The sequence below is a fragment of the Bufo gargarizans genome, chromosome 5 (genome assembly GCF_014858855.1).
Source record: "Bufo gargarizans isolate SCDJY-AF-19 chromosome 5, ASM1485885v1, whole genome shotgun sequence".
Taxonomy (NCBI): Eukaryota; Metazoa; Chordata; class Amphibia; order Anura; family Bufonidae; genus Bufo; species Bufo gargarizans.
This window is the reverse complement of record NC_058084.1, coordinates 91,555,681-91,575,505: the sequence shown is the minus strand read 5'-3', so window position 1 is coordinate 91,575,505 and position 19,825 is coordinate 91,555,681. Positions and strand designations below refer to the sequence as shown.

The following is a 19,825-nucleotide window of genomic DNA, read 5'->3' as shown; positions in this document are numbered from 1 at the left end:
ATGAAAAACACTATTTTTATTTCTGTTCCACTCTGGGACTTCAACTTTTGGGTGTCTGATCCCCTCCGCAATGCATTACAATACATCTGTATTATAATGCATTGCCTGTCAGTGTATAACCAGTGCAGGAGGAAAGCCAATAAGGATCTAGCTCTTGTTCATTAAAGGTCCTTTGGCAGATGAAAGCAGCCACCGGATTGGTCTGTACGGGGAATTCACTTCCCTACACACTGGCGGTATAAACCTCCCTCATGGTATCTGTGCAGCTATATACCGGCACACAGCCGCCATGTCTGCACAGCTTGCAAACCAGAGCACCACAGAGACAGGCCCCCTGCAGCACATGGAAGCCGCTCCCGCCATCCTTCTCCCCTCCTCCTGCATGTCCCCACTTATCCCTTCCCCACCCCCTCCTCAGGGGTCGCCGCCTGTTGTATCATGGACCCAGGGAAGCGCTTCTTCTCCGGCTCCCGGCACGGAGGCCTCGGGCTGCTGCAGTGCTTGTACATAACGGCGGTGTGCCTGCTCCGCACCGGCCATGGCTACGCCATCCCGCTGCAGCGTCCTCAGGACTGCACGGCGCAGCAGTACTACCAGCCGGGGAACCTCTCCTGCGTACAGTGCCCGAGCACACAGCGGCCCAGCCAGCACGGTACAGTTCCCACATCCATCCGCAGACTGAACGTATGACCAGGACCTCTTATATATACAGGAGCGCAGGCAACGCACCGGGAGCAGCCCATAGCAACCAATCAGATCATTGTATTCCTTATTTACCCTGGCGGCAAAATGAAAGCAAGAATCAGATTGGTTACTATGGGCAACTGCTCCACCTTGTGTGTGTATACATGAGGTCTGTAGAAGCAGGTGTACAGGGCACAATAATAATCAGTCAGTGTAGCTGCAGTAATATATATATATATATATATATATATATATATATCATAACTTGTTACTGTTTGTTGTATTTGGTAATGTTGCTCCTATGCCCTGTATTGTGGCCCTCCATGTGGGAGCCATAAGCCCATCCACCCACAGTGGCCATTGGTCACAAATTTTCCAGTACCGTTACTGTGCAATGCGCGGGTGCAATGCGTGAAGTGAACGGACCCATTCACTTCAATGGGGCTGTTCAGATGAGCAGTGATTTTCATGCATCACTTGTGCGATGCATAAAAATCGCAGCATTTTCTATATTCTGCATTTTTTCACACACAGGCCCCATAGAAATGAATGGGTCTGCGTGAAAATCACAAGCATCCGAAAGCAAGTGCGGTTCGGTGCGATTTTCACACATGGTTGCTAGGAGATGATAGGGATGAGCAACCCCATTAAAGTAAATTCACTATTATTTTCCCTTATGACATGGTATTACAAGGGAAAATAATAGCATTCTTAATACAGAATGCTTACTAAAATGAGGGGTTAAAAAATCAATAAAAATGAACTCACCTCATCCTCTTGTTCGCGCAGCCGGCATCGTCTTCTTTCTTTTTCTTTCAGGACCTGCAAAATGACCTTTGATGATGTAATCTCCTATCTTCATTCAGCAGGACCTGCACTGACGTCACCACGTGGTGAGCGCGATTACGTCATCAAGGGTCCTTTTGCAGGTCCTGAAAGAAGACGATGCCGGCTGCGCGAACAAGAGGATGAGGTGAGTTAATGTTTTTTATTTTTTAACCCTTCAAGCCACATTTTAGTAAACATTCTGTATTAAGAAGGCTATTATTTTCCCTTATGACCATGTTATAATGGAAAATAATAAAATCTACAGAACACCGATCCCAAACCTGAACTTCAGTGAAGAAGTTCGGGTCTGGGTTCCACATTCAGTTTTTTATCACACTAGTGCAAAACACATTGCACCCGTGCGATAAAAATTGAACAATGCAACACAATCGCAGTCAAAACTGACTGAAATTGCGTGCGCACTCGCGCGGGTTTCCTGCAATGCACACGCAATGCCCCATAGAAGTGAATGGGGCTGCGTGAAAAACGCATTGCATCCGGAAGCAAGTGCGGGTACGATGCGTTTTTCACTGATAGTTGCTAAGACATATTGTTTATAAACCTTTGTTTTTTATCACGCGCGTGAAAAACGCATGAAAGCGCATTGCACCCACGCGGAAAAACTGAACTGAACGCAATCGCAGACAAAACTGACTGGACTTGCTTGCAAAATGGTGCGAGTTTCACTAAACGCACCCTGAACGCATCCGGACCTAATCCATCACGCTCGTGTGAAAGGGGACCTAAGGCTGGGTTCACACCTGAGCGTATTCGATAAGCGCTTTTTACAGGCGTTTTTATCGGGCGTTTTTGAGGCATATTTTGGCGCGTTTGTGTGAATAACCACAGAGGCATCCAATGAAAAACTGCCACAATACGCCCCAAAGAAGCTCCTGTACTTCTTGGGGCATAGGGCGTTTTGCAGCGCGTTCGTACGCGCTGTAAAACGCTCAGGTGAGTACCATGCCCATAAGGAAACATTGGTTTTTGCCTGTTGAGCGCTTTACAGCGCGTAGGAACGCGCTGTAAAACGCTCAGGTGTGAACCGAGCCTAAGGCTACCTGCACACTTTGCGGATTATGTGCGTTTCTTTATTGCGGATTTATATGCAGAAAAACCACTGCGTAATTCAGTACCAGCTACGTGTGTGAGATTAAACAAATCTCATCTACACGTTGCTTTTTTTCCATGTGTGAAATTGACCGGATTTAATAATCTGCAGCATGTCAACTGTGCGATTTTTGGTGCGGATTTCACCCTTTTCAAAGGGAAGATCAGGGTCTGCGGAAAATCCACACCAAAAACTGCAAGTAACGCATGTTGTGTTTAGTGAGGAAACGCACCAAAAATCCTTTTGCCCACTGCCTGGCCCTGTCAATCAAAGCAGCCAGGGAATGGCTGACCCCAGAAAGGAGTGGAGCTTGGGTACAACAAGAGCAATGGTGATGCCCCCATTGCATTAAAGACCTACATTGCATAGCAAGAAGTATCATAGCTCAGGAACAAAACCTCGGATCAACAAAAATAAAAACAGCGTTTTAATCAGGTGAACCACAGTTATGTGTCTATGCCAGGGATGGCCAACCTGTGGCTCTCCAGCTGTTGGAAAACTACAACTCCCAGCATGCAAAGACAGTCTACAGCAGGGCATGGTGTGAATTGTAGTTTTACAACAGCTGGAGAGCCGCAGGTTGGCCCAACCCTGGTCTATGCAAACAGTTAAATAGAGAAGTCGCTGGGGACAGATTCTCTTTAAGCACTGATTGTTTTATTATTTTGTTTTATGCTATTACCACATGGCCAATTTAAAAAAAAAAATTCAGCCAGCCCCTTTAACTGCTGCCATAAAGTGACATGCTGCACTACTTATTTCAGGCCTGTCCTGTGAGTGTCTCCCCGGATATAAGCTGCTTTCCAAGAATGATAATAGTGTCAGCTGTCAGAAGTGTCCTGACAGCTTGGTGAGTATTTCACTTGGTTGTAAAGTAAATGTAATTGACGGTTCCACCGTGTCTTATATGGATCTGTATTTTGTTTCAGGGAGTTACAACCGATGGGTGGAATTGTATTAAATGTCCGGCTGGATTAACGTCATACGGCAGCTGCCAGTGTCCTTCTGGGAAGATCCTCGGTTTGTAATATATGTTATATAATGCCCATAACACGTGGAATTTACTATTTGGTCATTTGAAGTAGTGGCATTTTACTGCACAGGGGCCACTTGGATTTTTCCCTACTGAATGTATTATAGACTTGGCGGGCAGTCGGGGTAGGCATTCATCTTCAGGGATCATGGGGTCCCATAGCAAAACTTGTAATGGTGCTCCACTCCGACCTAACCACCTTCAGCTGCGAGTTCATTACATGTAAGCTGTATGATTATTGTAGTCCCCCTAAGGCCAAGTTCACACAAATGTGTTTGATCCGTGCTCGTGCTGCGGCCCGCAAATAGCGGGCCGCAATGCACGATCGCCGGCCGTAGGTCAGCCGCATCTGATCGCGGACCCATTCACTTTAATAGGTCCGCGATCCGCCCGTTCCGCTAAAAGATAGGACATGTTCTATCTTTTTGCGGAACGGAGGTACAGGACGTAACCCCACAGAAGCACTCCGTAGTGCTTCCGAGGGGTCCCGTCCCGTGAGGCCGCTCCGCGATTCCGGATTTGCGGATCCATTGAAGTGAATGGGTCCGCATCCTTAATGCGGAATGTACACGGAACTGTGGCCGTGTATTGCGCCCCGCGATTTGCGGGCCGCAATACGGCCACAGATCACACACGTTCGTGTGAACTAAGCCTAATTCACAGGGATAAACGAGTGCTGTGATGTCACAGTATAGGGATAATAAACACAGTGATGTCACACTACAGGGAGAATAGGCATGCAGATTGGCTCTCTTTCCAAAGAGGAAAGAAAGTGGAGCCTCTGATGCCACCAGATGTAAGGTAGCTATCCTATAAATCAAGGATGGCCAACCTGACGCTCTCCAGCTGTTGCAAAACTACAACTCCTAGCATGCCCAGACTGTCTTCAGCTATCAGCCTACAGTGGGAGTTGTAGTTTTGCAACAGCTGGAGGGCCTCAGGTTGGCAATCCCTGCAATAAGTCAATGCTCGACCTCTAAAACTTGCCTAGAGGCATAATTTGGGATTATAACTAAGGGCCGCTTCACACGAGCGGATGCCGTGCGTGGCATCCGCTCCGTGAAAGAGTGCCAAGACCCGCTGCAGACTACAGAGGCACGGAGCAGTAACATGACTGTTAATGCTCCGTGCCTCTCTGTTATCTCTTTACTTCGAAATCACAGTTGTCACTGTGATTTCGAAGTAAAGAGATCACAGAGAGGCACGGAGCATTAACAGTCATGTTACTGCTCCGTGCCTCTGTAGTCTGCAGCGGGTCTTGGCACTCTTTCACACGAGCGGATGCCACGCACGGCATCCGCTCGTGTGAAGCGGCCCTAAGGGTACTTTCACACTTGCGGCAGAGTGATCCGGCAAGCCGTGGAACCGCGGCCTGGATCCCTCCTGAGAGCAGGAGCGCACGGTGTCCATGGTTGCTATGACGCCGTGCGCTCCCTGCTGCCGGTACAGTAATACACTGGTATAGATCATACCAGTGTATTACTGTATTGCGGCGGCAGCAGGGAGCGCACGGCGTCATAGCAACCAGTGACGCCGTGCGCTCCTGCTCTCAGGAGGGATCCAGGCCGCGGTTCCACGGCCCGCACACGGCTATGAAACACGGCCGTGTGCATGGGGCCTTAAATGTATGTTCAAAAGGTTCATCTCAAATCTTACAAAATTGGGACAAATTTAAAAGCTTCTAATCCTGTGTTCATCCTTCACGTCCTCCTGCAGCTTTCTGAATATTATGAGCTGAGGATTTCAAAATCCACACCCGTGTGGAAAAATTTTGCATTGTGTATATGAGTTTTTGAAAATCTACTTAGCTGGTGCTGTATTTTAGGCCTCTTTCACACTACCGTTTTTTTTTTCCCGTTTTGCGGGCCGTTTTTTGCGTTTCGTATACGGTTCGTATACGGAGCCATTGGTTCCACACAAAAAAAACTGAATGTACTCTGTATGTATTCTGTTTCCGTTTCAATGGGTTCGCAAAAAAAAAATGAATGCATACCGAAATGCATCCGTATGTCTTCCGTATCCGTTCCGTTTTTTGCGGAACCATCTATTAAAAATGTTATGCCCAGCCCAATTTGTTCTATGTAATTACTGTATACTGTATATGCCATACGGAAAAACAGAATGGAAAAACGAAACGGAAACAGAACAACGGATCAGTGAAAAACGGACCGCAAAACACTGAAATAGCCATACGGTAGTGTAAAAGAGGCCTTATGCTAAATACTTTCCACAGCAAAATCCACTAAGAACATCTGTGCATAATACACACCATGTGCATATACCCTCACATAGGTTTTTGGACATTTTTGCTGCATTTCTTGAACGTTGTTTTTTTTTTTTTTTTTGCAGCATTTTATAGTAAAGAAATAGCAGATTTTAGCTGAAAGTGTACGGGAATTCATGGAACACAGAACCATGGCCGGAGCGCATTTTTTTTACTGGCGTTTTCTTCATTTGCAATTCTTGGGTTTTCATGGTGTTTTTTTGTTTAACTTGCAACTTGATCTGGCTGTGGACTTTTTGACTCATTTTCTGGCGGTTTTGTGCCATAGACATCCACAGGTTTTTTTTTTTTTCGCCCCAGCTTGAAAAAATACATGTGTCAATGTGTGTTTGCTTTTTTATTTTAATAGAGATCTACAGAGGAAATGACATATGAGGGGTACATACTTTCCTGTTTAAAAATGCATAGATGGCAAAAGAAATAGCAGAAAAAAATGCATGTACTAAGCCAAAGTATTTGTAAGAAAAAATACACTGCACAAATGCAACAAAAATACAAAAAAAAAACCACCATTAAAAGGCACGTAGCATTAAAATAAATGCTGGTGTTTTCTTATTATTTTTTTGGGGCAAGGAGATCTTAGCGTGAATTTTCTGTGACTGTTTCATTCGTCTGAATGGTGCTTGCTGCAATCCATATACTATGTTGCTTGTCTAAGGCCTGTTTCACACTGGCGTTTACTCATTCCAGCAGGGGAACAGCCGGCCAGATCCGTAACTACAGTGTACGCACAGCTGTTTTTCTGTGCTGCGGCCGGATGTACACCGCCCACCATTATAGTGAATAGGGCTGGGTGGACTTCCGGCGGCTCACGGATGTACACTGTGTGAAAGTAGCTTTGCTCTGCTTGCACACAGCCTAAGGCCAGACACAGACAAGAAAGTTTAGTGTGAGAAACTCGCTGCGTGTGGCAGTGTGAGTTCCCGTTCTGACCTCTCCTCCTCTGACAGGATCACACAGCATTATAATGATTTATAATGCTGTGTGATCCCAAGAGTCCTGGAATCTACTAAATTTCACTAAATGACAGCATTATGCCAGTGTAATTCAATAGATTCCAGGACAGTAATACACACCCTTATAAATCGCTATACTGCTATATGATCCTGTCAGAGGAGCAGAGGTCAGAACGGGAACTCAAACTGCCACACGCCGCGAGTTTCTCACACTGAACTCCTCGGTGTCTGGCCTAATTCAGATAAGATCTGATGATATAATGGCTGGGAAGTAGGAATCAAATGGTGTTGCACAAGGAGCTTTGTTCTTGAAGGTTGAGGCTATGCAGCAATCTTGAGCACGACAGTTGTCCCCCGACTAAGGCCCCTTTCACACGGGCGAGTTTTCCGTGCGGGTGCAATGCGTGACGTGAACGCATAGCACCCGCACTAAATCCTGACCCATTTATTTCTATGGGGCTGTGCACACGAGCGGTGATTTTCACGCATCACTTATGCGTTGCGTGAAAATCGCAGCATGCTCCTCTTTGTGCGTTTTTCACGTAACGCAGGCCCTATAGAAATGAATGGGGTTGCGTGAAAATCGCAAGCATCCGCAAGCAAGTGCGGATGCGGTGCGATTTTCACGCATGGGTTCTAGGTGACAGTCTATTCACTGTATTATTTTCCCTTATAACATGGTTATAAGGGAAAATAATAGCATTCTGAATACAGAATGCATAGTATAATAGGGCTGGAAGGGTTAAAAATAATAAAAAAGTTAACTCACCTTCTCCTCTTGTTCGCGTAGAGGCCGGTCTGTTCTTTAGCTGTGGCTGAAGGACCTTTGATGACGTCAGATCACATGCTCTATCACCATGGTGATGGACCATGTGATTGGAGCATGTGATCTGACATCACCTCAGGTCATTCAGTCCACAGCTAAAGAACAGACCGGGATCTACGCTAACAAGAGGAGAAGGTGAGTTAACTTTTTTTATTATTTTTAACCCTTCCAGCCCTATTATACTAAGCATTCTGTAGTCAGAATGCTATTATTTTCCCTTATAACCATGTTATAAGGGAAAATAATACAATCTTCAGAACATCAATCCCAAGCCCGAACTTCTGTGAAGAAGTTCGGGTTTGGGTACCAAACATGCGCGATTTTTCTCACGCGAGTGCAAAACGCATGACAATGTTTTGCACTCGCGCGGAAAAATCGCGCATTTTCCCGCAACGCACCCGCCTCTTATCCGGGCAAAAAACATGACGCCCGTGTGAAAGAGGCCTAAGGCCCCTTTCACACGAGCGAGTTTTCCGCGCGGGTGCAATGCGTGACGTGAACGCATAGCACCCGCACTAAATCCTGACCCATTTATTTCAATGGGTCTGTGTACATGAGCGTTGTTTTTCACGCATCAGTTCTGCGTTGCTTGAAAATCGCAGCATGTTCTATATTCTGCGTTTTTCACGCAGCCCTGGCCCCATAGAAGTGAATGGGGCTGCGTGAAAAACGCATTGCATCCGCAAGCAAGTGCGGGTGCGATGCGTTTTTCACTGATGGTTGCTAAGAGATGTTGTTTGTAAACCTTCAGTTTTTTATCACGCGCGTGAAAAACGCATCAAAACGCATTGCACCCGCGCGGAAAAAACTGAACAACTGAACGCAATCGCAGACAAAACTGACTGAACTTGCTTGCAAAATGGTGCGAGTTTCACGCCGGGTTCACACCTGAGCGTTTTACAGCGCGTTCCTACGCGCTGTAAAACGCACAACAGGCAAGAACCAATGATTCCCTATGGGAATGGTTCACACCTGGGCGTTTTACAGCGCGTACGATCGCGCTGTAAAACGCCCGCCGCTCAAACAAGTACAGGAGCTTTTTTTGGCGCGTTTGACGCGCGTTTGGGCCATAGACTCTTTGGACAACACTGCTGTCAATCACCCAAACGCGCGTCAAACGCGCGTTTACTATTACAAAAAACGCGCATAAAAACGCGCGACAAAATCGCGCATAAAAACGCGCGTTTGCGAAACGCTCAGGTGTGAACCCAGCCTCACTGAACGCACCCTGAACGCATCCGGACCTAATCCGTCACGCTCGTGTGAAAGAGGCCTAAGGATCGCAGTGCAGCTATAGAAATTAACGGGGTCGCAGCGTAGGGTTGGGCAATAAACCGGTATTAACGATATACCGCGGTATTAAGAAACGACGATATGGTGATATCGCCATTTCTTAATTACCACAGTGTTTTAGTGACATAATAGGGGCAGACACACATCACAGTGCTGAATGCCTCTAAAACATTACAGCCGGCACAGTGGAGAAGGAAAGAGTGCTTCCCCACTGTGATCCGGCTGTCGCTGCGGCACCAATGAGAAGGTAATAGTGAGGAGGAGCGGAGGGGCTGTGGCCACTGCATCACCAATGAGAATTACCCTCAATACAAATATAGACTGCGGGTGCCGGCCGTATCGCATACCCGGCACCCGATCTCAATGACAGAAAGCGGCGATCCCGCGAACCGAGGCAATTTACCCCTCAAATGCGGCACCTGAGGGGCACGATTTGGTGGGATCCCTGTCATTGAGGCTGAGTGCCGACTGTGTGACATGGCTGGCACCTGCAGTCTATATTTGTATTATGGGGTTAATTAGATTCATTAGTGGTGCAGTGTGCCCCCCTTACCCCAGTATTATAAATTAAAATCATTGGTGGCAGTGGCCACAGGGTCCTCTCCCCTCTTCATTGGTGGTGCAGTGGTAGCTTCTGTTCGGAGCCCCAGCAGTGTAATCTCAGGGCTCCGATCGGTTACCATGGCAGTCAGGACACTACTGAAGCCATCCATGGCTGCCATGGTAATATCCCTGCTGCCGTGTACACAAAGCCCAGTGCAGATCTCTATTAGGGTGCATAGGACAAGGGATGAAAAGATCCCAGGTTCTAGCCCCGTAAGGGGGCTAATAGTTATTAAATAAAAAGATTTTTTTTAAAAGTAAAAAAAAAAACACCAAAACATTAAAATTTTAAATCACCCCCATTCCCAATTTACATAAACAAATATATAAACATAAAAAAAACTAATTAGGTCTCACCACGTCCGAAAAAGTCCAAACTATTAAAGTATTGAAAAATATCTCTTATGTGGTAAACGCCGTAACAGAAAAAAAATGTAGAAAACACACGATTCTCAATTTTTTGGTCTCCTTCTCCCCTAAAAAATAGTATAGGACTGTTCTATTATGGGCCGCACGTTCCATAAATTGCGCAATGCACACTTTTTTTTGGCATTTAATTTTTCTTTTGCGTGGTATCGAGGACTTATTTATGGGACCGAAATTTAATCAAAATGTTGGTATTGTGACAACCCTAGTTACGGGGGTATAAGTCCTTTAGGTCACAAAGAAATGGCATCTAGTGGCTGTAAACCCCCAGAGCCAGGAGACCGGCACTGCATAACAGTCGCTCCACTCTGGGGGCTGCTGCACAGAGAGGCTGGGGCTGAGAACAGTCGCTGCACTCTGGGGGCTGCTGCTGCACAGTTGGCCGGGGCTGAGAACAGTCGCTGCACTCTGGGGGCTTCTGCACAGATAGGCTGGGGCTGAGAACAGTCGCTGCACTCTCGGGGCTGCTGCACAGAGAGGCCGGGGCTGAGAACAGTCGCTGCACTCTGGGGGCTGCTGCTGCACAGAGAGGCTGGGGCTGAGAACAGTCGCTGCACTCTGGGGGCTTCTGCACAGATAGGCTGGGGCTGAGAACAGTCGCTGCACTCTGGGGGCTGCTGCACAGAGAGGCCGGGGCTGAGAACAGTCGCTGCACTTTGGGGGCTACTGCACAGAGAGGCCGGGGCTGAGAACAGTCGCTGCACTCTGGGGGGCTGCTGCACAGTTGGCCAGGGCTGAGAACAGTCGCTGCACTCTGGGGGCTTCTGCACAGATAGGCTGGGGCTGAGAACAGTCGCTGCACTCTCGGGGCTGCTGCACAGAGAGGCCGGGGCTGAGAACAGTCGCTGCACTCTGGGGGCTGCTGCTGCACAGAGAGGCTGGGGCTGAGAACAGTCGCTGCACTCTGGGGGCTTCTGCACAGATAGGCTGGGGCTGAGAACAGTCGCTGCACTCTGGGGGGCTGCTGCACAGAGAGGCCGGGGCTGAGAACAGTCGCTGCACTCTGGGGGCTTCTGCACAGATAGGCTGGGGCTGAGAACAGTCGCTGCACTCTCGGGGCTGCTGCACAGAGAGGCTGGGGCTGAGAACAGTCGCTGCACTCTGGGGGCTTCTGCACAGATAGGCTGGGGCTGAGAACAGTCGCTGCACTCTGGGGGGCTGCTGCACAGAGAGGCCGGGGCTGAGAACAGTCGCTGCACTCTGGGGGCTTCTGCACAGATAGGCTGGGGCTGAGAACAGTCGCTGCACTCTCGGGGCTGCTGCACAGAGAGGCTGGGGCTGAGAACAGTCGCTGCACTCTCGGGGCTGCTGCACAGATAGGCTGGGGCTGAGAACAGTCGCTGCACTCTCGGGGCTGCTGCACAGAGAGGCTGGGGCTGAGAACAGTCGCTGCACTCTCGGGGCTGCTGCACAGAGAGGCCGGGGCTGAGAACAATCACTGTGCTCTGGGGGCTGCGGTAATATGGCTATAGTGTGTAGGGACTAAGACCCATATGGGAAGCACTGGTCTTTAGTAAATGACCCCCATTGTTTTATTTGACTGAAAGGCATCTTTATGATGCCAAGGTGCCCTTCCTGACAATGTGCACCTATGATGGGCACACTCTGAACAACCCACTTATCAGGGTTTTCTGCTAGGATGTCCCATTTTCTGTCGGAGCGGTGAAGATGGCTGATCGCTGCTATCTCCAGCACTCCCATAGAGAATGAATGGAGCAGCAGGGGGCACGGCCGCTCCATTAGATTTGGCGGGAACAGTGACCCCGTTCTTGGTGGGCAACTAAGACATATTACTGCATGGGGGCATCAAGGAGACATTATAAGGTATGGGGGCAACAAGGAAACACCAGTACATGTTTTGAGTGTTTTATTTTTTTCTAAATGGGCATTTATCGCGATATATATCGTTATTGCGATAAATTTCTTAATATCGTTATCGTGGGAATATTTTTGATATCGCCGAACTCTATCGCAGCGTGACTCTCAAGTTGCCACGACAACAACTCCAGAATTGGAAAAAATCGAGCAGGGTTGGGTTTTTGTCCAATTTGTGCTGCCGTCCCATTCATTTCTACGGCTTAGCTCCTAATTTACCCTTTTCTCCTAGATAAGAGAATGATGGTCTTCACTGCTATATTGTTCTCCAGTAGGGCACTTAGGTGGGGTTGCAATCCATGGACCCCCTTTTATGCTTACGTGGTGTATGTTTAGAATTTCGGTTTCACCCGCTCATTCATTTCATTTAGTGGAAAGAGATGTAAACGGGACATTGCTGCATGAAGCGGAATGCATCTACTGTGATGGGTCAGAGCCGTCCTTTACATGGCCTGATGCTTCTGGAATTCGGTATGTTCTTCAGACATTTATTTTATTATGTGGCTCTATTTCTTAGTTTGTTACTGAAAGGTAGCGTTCACTGCCATTCATTGCTCACATACAACCCTCGGGCTGGAGTGTGCATGGTGCACGTGTTACAGGGCTAACCCTCTATTTTGCCTTTACTACAATAAGACCTCTATATATCTCCCTCTGGTGGTGGCTGGATGTAGGCAGAATTTTTTTCATGGAAAACTGTTTTTTTTAAGGAAAAGGGGTATTTGAAGGGAATTCTGATACAGATATGTTCTATAATTGATCAGAACATTTTGGGCATTTTTATATGAATGAAACAAAACGACAGGGACACCAACCACTTCACTAGCCTAGCTCACCAGGGATGTACTCGTTAACCATGCTACTGCCCTAGGCCACCACAAATTAGAGTAGGGCGGCCACTAGCACTTCCTTTGATCACTTTATTGGTCATCATGCAGGTCTGTAATTCATGTATCTATATAAGGTATTCATTGTTCCCATGTACTCAGGAGTGATATTGACTTTTATGTAATTGTTTGATGTTCTCCTAGGTGTGAGAGGTGTCATCAGACATTTATCAATAGGACCAACTCCTGCAACTGCTACCAACCAATTATTTCTGTAAGTACTGTAGCCTGAACCAGCCATACACCTAAGATAACCTTTGGCTGAACAAGCGGTTGGCCGACAGCTGTCTCTCCTGATGCCTCCATGCACATGCAAGCTCTTGCTTTTTACGGGATGAGTTGTTTTTATCAATGATACCAAAGTATTGCTGCCCTGAGCATATGAGACCTACCATGGCAACCCAACAGCACCCTGAAATCATATTTGCCGGCTGCCATTGGGTGACAGAGGCAGATCCATCCATCTGTCTAACCAGCTAGATGTTGCAGTCTCCGGGTTAGGCCTCATGCACACGACCGTTGTTGTGTCCGTTGTTCCGTTTTCCGTGATTTTCTGCGGACCCATTGACTTTCAATGGGTCCGTGGAAAACTCGGCTAATGCACCGTTTGTCATCCGCGTCCGTGATCCGTGTTTCCAGTCCGTGAAAAAAATATGACCTATATTTTTCACAGACAACGGTTCACAGACCCATTCAAGTCAATGGGTCCGTGAAAAAACACGGAGGCACACAAGATTGGCAGGCGCGTCCGTTTTTGTTTTTTTCTATCATTTGCATGGCAAACTTGACTTAGATTTTTTTTTTTACTTTTCCTTAATGTCTGGTGATCCTCCAAAAATAAAGGAAGACACACGGAAACAAAAACGGATCACGGAACAACGGAACCCCGTTTTGCGGAACAACTGTTGTGTGCATGAGGCCTTTAACTGCTGGGATCAGAGTTATCTCTAATCTTGCACATTGCGGCGAGATGTTTCCTCCTGTAGGTGGCACAGGTATATGTGGACATTACTATATGTCTATTTGCAGGAACACATTGTCAGAATCAACGTACAGTTAAATTTAAATGTGGGAAAGGGTTCAAGTTTGGAAATTTAGTAGGTCTAGTACTTCAAACGGTATATGTTGGTTATTGCTAGTTGGTGTATCTGACAAAGTGAATTGACTCGGCTTGTATTTTTATAGGCTGGTGGCATATGCTTCAGTGACACAGGTCCTTTCTTGTCTAGACTTCTTTCAACTGTGCGATTTGGGCAACTAGTAAGTACTTGTGTTTAGCAGAGTTGACCACATATGTGATGCGAGGAGTATAAACTCAAGCTAAACTCATATCTGTTTGTTTTCAGGGAATAATATTACGATCTGAGTGGCTTTCCGCGCACTTGCAGGCCGCAGCATCCGCTTGTCTGGTAAGAATTCAGATTCAGCATATGTGTGCTCTCATATTCATGCTGATTAATTTTTTAATATATTTTTATAGCAGTTGAAGCTTTTTTTTTTTTTTTTTTTTTTTTTTACTTTTTCTAATACAGAGCGCCAAATCTTCTGCATAGATTACCGTAAATGATAACATTCTGGCTACCAGCAGGCACCACTAGAGGGAGCATATTGCGTGATGTCTTATTGACTTCTAGCAGCATTTCTCACCTGTCACAAGAATAAGGGGACCCTGAGTCCCCAGTGTCAATGTACTGGTAGGCACCATGGTGGCTCAGTGGTTAGCACTGGTGCTTTGCAGCTTTAGGGTCCTAAGTTTGAATCCGACCAAGAAGAACATCTGCATACAGTTTGTATGTTCTCCCCATGTTTACATGGGTTTCCTCCCACCCTCCAAAGACATACTGATAGGAATTTAGATTGTGAGCCCCATGGGGAAAGCAAACAATGATAATGTCTGTAATAGGCCAGCGCTATATAAATGAGTAAAATAAATTTAAAAATGTCAGTCCACTGCTCCATTCATTTCTCTGGGACTGATGGAGCGCAGTCTTTGTCAGTCCCATAGAGTTGGCGATTTCCGACAAGTGAATTGCCGCTGCATTCAGAGAGGGGACTTGGGACCCCTTGTTCTCAGGATTGCTGGGGTCGCAGCAGTCGGACGCCGCTATCAGATATTTAAATTCTATATTATGTAGTTATTTGCAGATACATTACGATTATGTAAAGGCAGAGTACGGTCTACAGAAACGGTAATAATGGACATATTTGTGTCTGATAAAACGTTATGCCTATTAATAAGTGATCTGTAAGGACTGAGCCTATGCTTTAAGTAAATTCACCATGTGTCTTGTTTAGTTGTAGTTAATTTTTATTTCCTTTTTGTAGCTGTACTCCAACCAGACAGCATGTCAAGCATTAGGGAACATGTGTGTGATGAACATGCATTCTGTAAGCCCCCAGAGCGCCGACCCGTGTGGTGTATTTCGGTACATATTCACCAATACGGCTGCACTTGGAATAGTGCATTTCATTCCTTTCTGGTACGAAAAAAAACAATACTTCATAAATTATGAAATGTTGCGACTGTTCATATAATTTGATTTTAATGTGTTCCACAGGAGAACTAATATCCCATGGTTGTATTATGATGACCAGCCAGGTTTAGCAGCCCGGGTCCTTACAGCCTCTTCATTTCCGGAAAACTTCAGCTTTAAGTTAAATGACCGGGTGAGTGACGATCAAAGTGGGCTAGAAATCTAGAGGAGACAGAAGGGCAGATTCCGGGTTATCTATGCCTTGGCATAGTCCACCAGGATTAGATTTTTGGGGGTCTGATTTTCACCACCACTGGCAATCATCTGCTTGAAGAGGCTATGTTGCTTTGAGGAGCACCACATCCCCTATATCACTTACTAGATACAGAGCTGTACTTTTCATTTTGTCTGTGTCTCGTATTACAGCTCAGTTCCAGTCACTAAAACTGTAGTGGATTGTAATACCAGCCACAGCCATTGTTAAAAGCACGCCGGTGTCCCTGGTAAAGAATGAAGAAGACGTGGCGCTTCCTGAGCGCTGTGAACCCTTCAAACAGCTGGTTGGTGGAGAGGCTGAGAGTCGGACCTCTACTCATCTAACATTGATTGTCTATTCAAAGAGTAGACAACCAATAATTAAAAGGGTTTTACAAGATTTTTACATTGATGAACTATCATCAGGATAGGTCCTCAGTATCTGTTTGGTGGAGGTCTAACACCCGAGACCCCCGCCGATCAGCTGTTCAGAGAAGTTACCGGCGCTTGTGCGAGCGCCACTGCCTTCTCGAAGCTCACCAAGCACAACGCCGTACATTGTATAGTGGCTGTGCTTGGTATTGCACTCAGCCTATTCACTTGAATAGGGCTGAGCTGCTCCTAGGCCACGTGACACATGAACCTGTCGTCACTGGCTTAGGAAAAGCTGAAAGAAGGCAGCCCTGCTCGCAACAGCTAATCAGTTGATCGGCGGGGGTCCCGGGTGTTGGACCCCCACCAATCAGATTCAGATGACCTATCCAAAGGATAGGTTATCAGTATAAAAATCTCGGAAAACTCCTTTAAAGTCCCATAAAGACCCTCTAATGGTGTAGATACTTTATACAAGATAAAATTACACCAGGCCGATGGAAACTATGTCACATTTATCATAATGTTTGATGAAATTTATACAAATAAGTTTGTATTTAAAGGAAATGAATATTGTATTTTTTGGATTATAAGATGCATCAGACTATAACACAGGAGGAAAATAATAAAAAAATAATTTTCATTAGACCTCAGATCAGATCCCCATTCTTTATCAGACCCCCAAGCTCCATCAGCCTCAGCTCAGACCCCATCAGCTTCAGCTAAGACCCCCATCAGACCTCAGATCAGACATAAAAAAAAAAATATGAACTTACCTCTCCTGCTTCAGACAGTGATGCCACTCTGCAGATCCACTCACCCTCCCTAGTCTTCTTCCGGCCGGCACTACACTGTGAGCTGACGTCGCATAGCATCAGGTCATAGTGTGCGCCTATGTGCAATTCGTCCTGACGCTGTGCGCAGTCAGGGCATAGTGCAGAGCAGGGCCTGGAAGAAGACCAGGGAGGGTAAGTAGAGTCAGCGCCATGCTTCCCTCACCGCTCCCTGCACCTCCCAGATGCTAATGACCGCTTTCAAAGACCCACTGCCATTTTTTCCTAACTTTTTGGGGGAAAAAGTGCATCTTACAGTCTAAAAAATGTGTTACTTATTATCATTCAACTCTAACCTGGTAGAGCAAAGTCTTTTCTTAGCGGGCTTAGAACAGTGGGGAGGACACTTGTTACAGCCAGTTGCCTACAACTAGATACAGATCTTTTTGATTAGACAATATTTTTTACAAAATCACCATAATAAAACCGATCCAATAAAAAAAAATTTAAAAGCTGGTCTTTTGGTTTTGTGTCTGTTTTTCAGGCTGTGCTCTGTTTATTAGCTGAAGTAAGGAACTTCATAATTAGTTTCACTTTTTGTTGTCTTTCAGGGACGGAACACAAGAATAAAATTTTTAGCAGCTGTATATGATGTTCGTGGAAAGTTCATGGGATGGAGGTCTTTGAATGAAGGGCTGTTACAAGTAAGCAAAGGATCTTTAAAGGGAACCCAAAGGATCTTTAAAGGGAAAATTATTTTTGTGGGCTTTAACGCAATTGAAAACAGGGGGCCTGTTTTCAATTGCGTTAAAGCCCACAAAAATAATTTTGTAACTATAACTTATAAAAAAGTAGAAAAAATACAGAAAAAAAACATCAACTTTAGGGAGTGCCAGTTATGTTGATTGCTGACTCTTACCTCTGAATTCAGTGCATACATCCTCTGTGAAGGCGCCAATCATTCTCACCCTACCATCGAAAATATAGCGAAGCATGACTGAACCCTGACAAACCCCATAATTAGTCAGTGTAGTCCGTCAGGTGTTTGTGATTTGACTGTGCACTCCATTATTTTAGTTTTTTTGCACAGAAAAACAAAAATCAAATGATGGAGGTGTGAACAGAGCCTTGGCCAATTTCATGCTAAAATTGTCCCAAATTTGCCATGCCTGATTTCTGCTAGACTGGGTGTACTGCAGAATTATTTTTTTTACTACTTTGTAGGTTTATAGTTGTGTAGGACATTGAGCAGTAACGGATCATATTTTGCAGAAATTGATGTTTCATGTGTAATATCAACATTTATTTTAATGGATACATTTGTGCAGAGATTAAATCTGTTGGCAAGTGCTGTTATCATTAATCAGTGGAGAAATACTACAAAACCTCTTGTGTCTTTACCAAAATACTTTTAAAAATAATATAATAAAAAATAATTTTCTGGTATGTTTATATTTTTATTCCATTTTCTTTCTTTGCAGCTTTGTCCTGATATTGACAAACGTTTGGATGCTGCATTTATTTTTGGAACAGCTTATGAACAAAATGTAAGAATTGAATAACTCTAGCATTATAGTGCTTATGAGAGTTCTAATAGGTCACGAATTCTGTCTGCAGAAGGATGGTCTTATCCAGATTCATGGGGCATTGTTTATGATGCAGCTGTTACAGAGTGGCTCCGGTGATGGAAGACGGCTCCAGACCTACACAGCTTCATCCATTGTGTAGTGCAGGGATCAGCAACCTCCGGCACTCCAGGTGTTGTGAAACTACATCTGCCATCATGCACACTTGCCTGGCTGTTCTCTGAACTCCCACAAGAAGTGAAAGAAGCATGCTGGGAGTTGTAGTTTTGAAGGTTGCTGATCACTGGTGTAGTGGATGGAGCTTGTAACTGCAGTGTTACCAGCTCCGTCTACTACACAATCGATGAAGCTATGTAGTTCTGCAGCTGTCTTCCAGCACCGGAGCTACTCTCTGCCAGCTGATCACTGGGGGGTACAGGGCGTTAGACTCCTGCTGATCAGATATTGATGGCCTTATTTTAGGACAGGCCACCAATAGTAAAGGAGTGGGCAACCCCATTAAAGGGAACCTGTCACCGGGATTTTGTGTATAGAGCTGAGGACATGGGTTGCTAGATGGCCGCTAGCACATCCGCAATATCCAGTCCCCATAGCTCTGTGTGCTTTTATTGTGTAAAAAAAACGATTTGATACATATGCAAATTAACCTGAGATGAGTCCTGTATGTGAGATGAGTCAGGGACAGGACTCATCTCAGGTTAATTTGCATATGTATCAAATCGTTTTTTTTTACACAATAAAAGCACACAGAGCTATGGGGACTGGATATTGCGAATGTGCTAGCGGCCATCTAGCAACCCATGTCCTCAGCTCTATACCCAAAATCCCAGTAACAGGTTCCCTTTAAAGGGAGTCTGTCACCTCCATATGGCCATATACAGTGCTTACATGGCTCTGTAGCACACCTATACAGGATTGTAACGGTACCTTTGTCTTTGTCTTTAGACTTGCACCAGCAGGAAAAACAGAGTTTAATTCATATGCAAATGAGCACTCACAAGTGCCCAGGGAGGAGTTCAGTGTGTAGGTGCCCAGGCTGCTCTGCCTTCTTTTCACTTTACTCCTCCCCAGCCTCTTCCTTTGCCCGCCCTCCAAGTCCGGACCTATCGATGAGGCAAGAGACAAGGAGGGCGGGCAAAGGCAGAGACTGGGGAGGAGTAAAGTGAAAAGAAGGCAGAGCAGCCTGGGCACCGAATTAAACTCGAATTAAACTCTGTTTTTCCTGCTGGTGCAAGTCTAAAGACAAAGACAAAGGTACTGTTACAATCCTGTATAGGTGTGCTACAGAGCCATGTAAGCACTGTATATGGCCATATGGAGGTGACAGACTCCCTTTAAGGTTTAGTCTGCTGACTCTCACTACTTCAGTTCTGCTTCCATATGCAGTTTTTGCTGACTTGGTCTGCAAATTCCCCAGATCTCAGTTTGATTGAGCATCTATGGGATATTCTGGAAAAACAAGTCTGATCCATGGAGGACGTACCTCACAACTCATAGGACACCTGATGGTGATGTCTTGGTGCTTGTTACCACAAGACATCTTCAGAAGTCTTGTGGAG

General features: G+C 45.8%; 1 protein-coding gene across 1 annotated transcript in view; it reads left to right on the top strand.

Moving 5' to 3' along the window:
* The first annotated feature begins 423 nt into the window (after nt 1-423).
* The window catches only part of TMEM67 (transmembrane protein 67), a 62,539-nt gene continuing 43,137 nt past the window's right edge, over nt 424-19,825 (top strand). Inside the window, exons 1-11 of the mRNA XM_044293590.1 lie at nt 424-652; nt 3,388-3,473; nt 3,553-3,643; nt 12,291-12,390; nt 12,951-13,020; nt 13,992-14,066; nt 14,153-14,215; nt 15,132-15,286; nt 15,365-15,473; nt 17,292-17,384; nt 18,162-18,227. Coding sequence (XP_044149525.1) covers nt 439-652; nt 3,388-3,473; nt 3,553-3,643; nt 12,291-12,390; nt 12,951-13,020; nt 13,992-14,066; nt 14,153-14,215; nt 15,132-15,286; nt 15,365-15,473; nt 17,292-17,384; nt 18,162-18,227 — 1,122 coding nt within the window. The 5' untranslated portion in view covers nt 424-438. The remainder of the gene's footprint in view (nt 653-3,387; nt 3,474-3,552; nt 3,644-12,290; nt 12,391-12,950; nt 13,021-13,991; nt 14,067-14,152; nt 14,216-15,131; nt 15,287-15,364; nt 15,474-17,291; nt 17,385-18,161; nt 18,228-19,825) is intronic.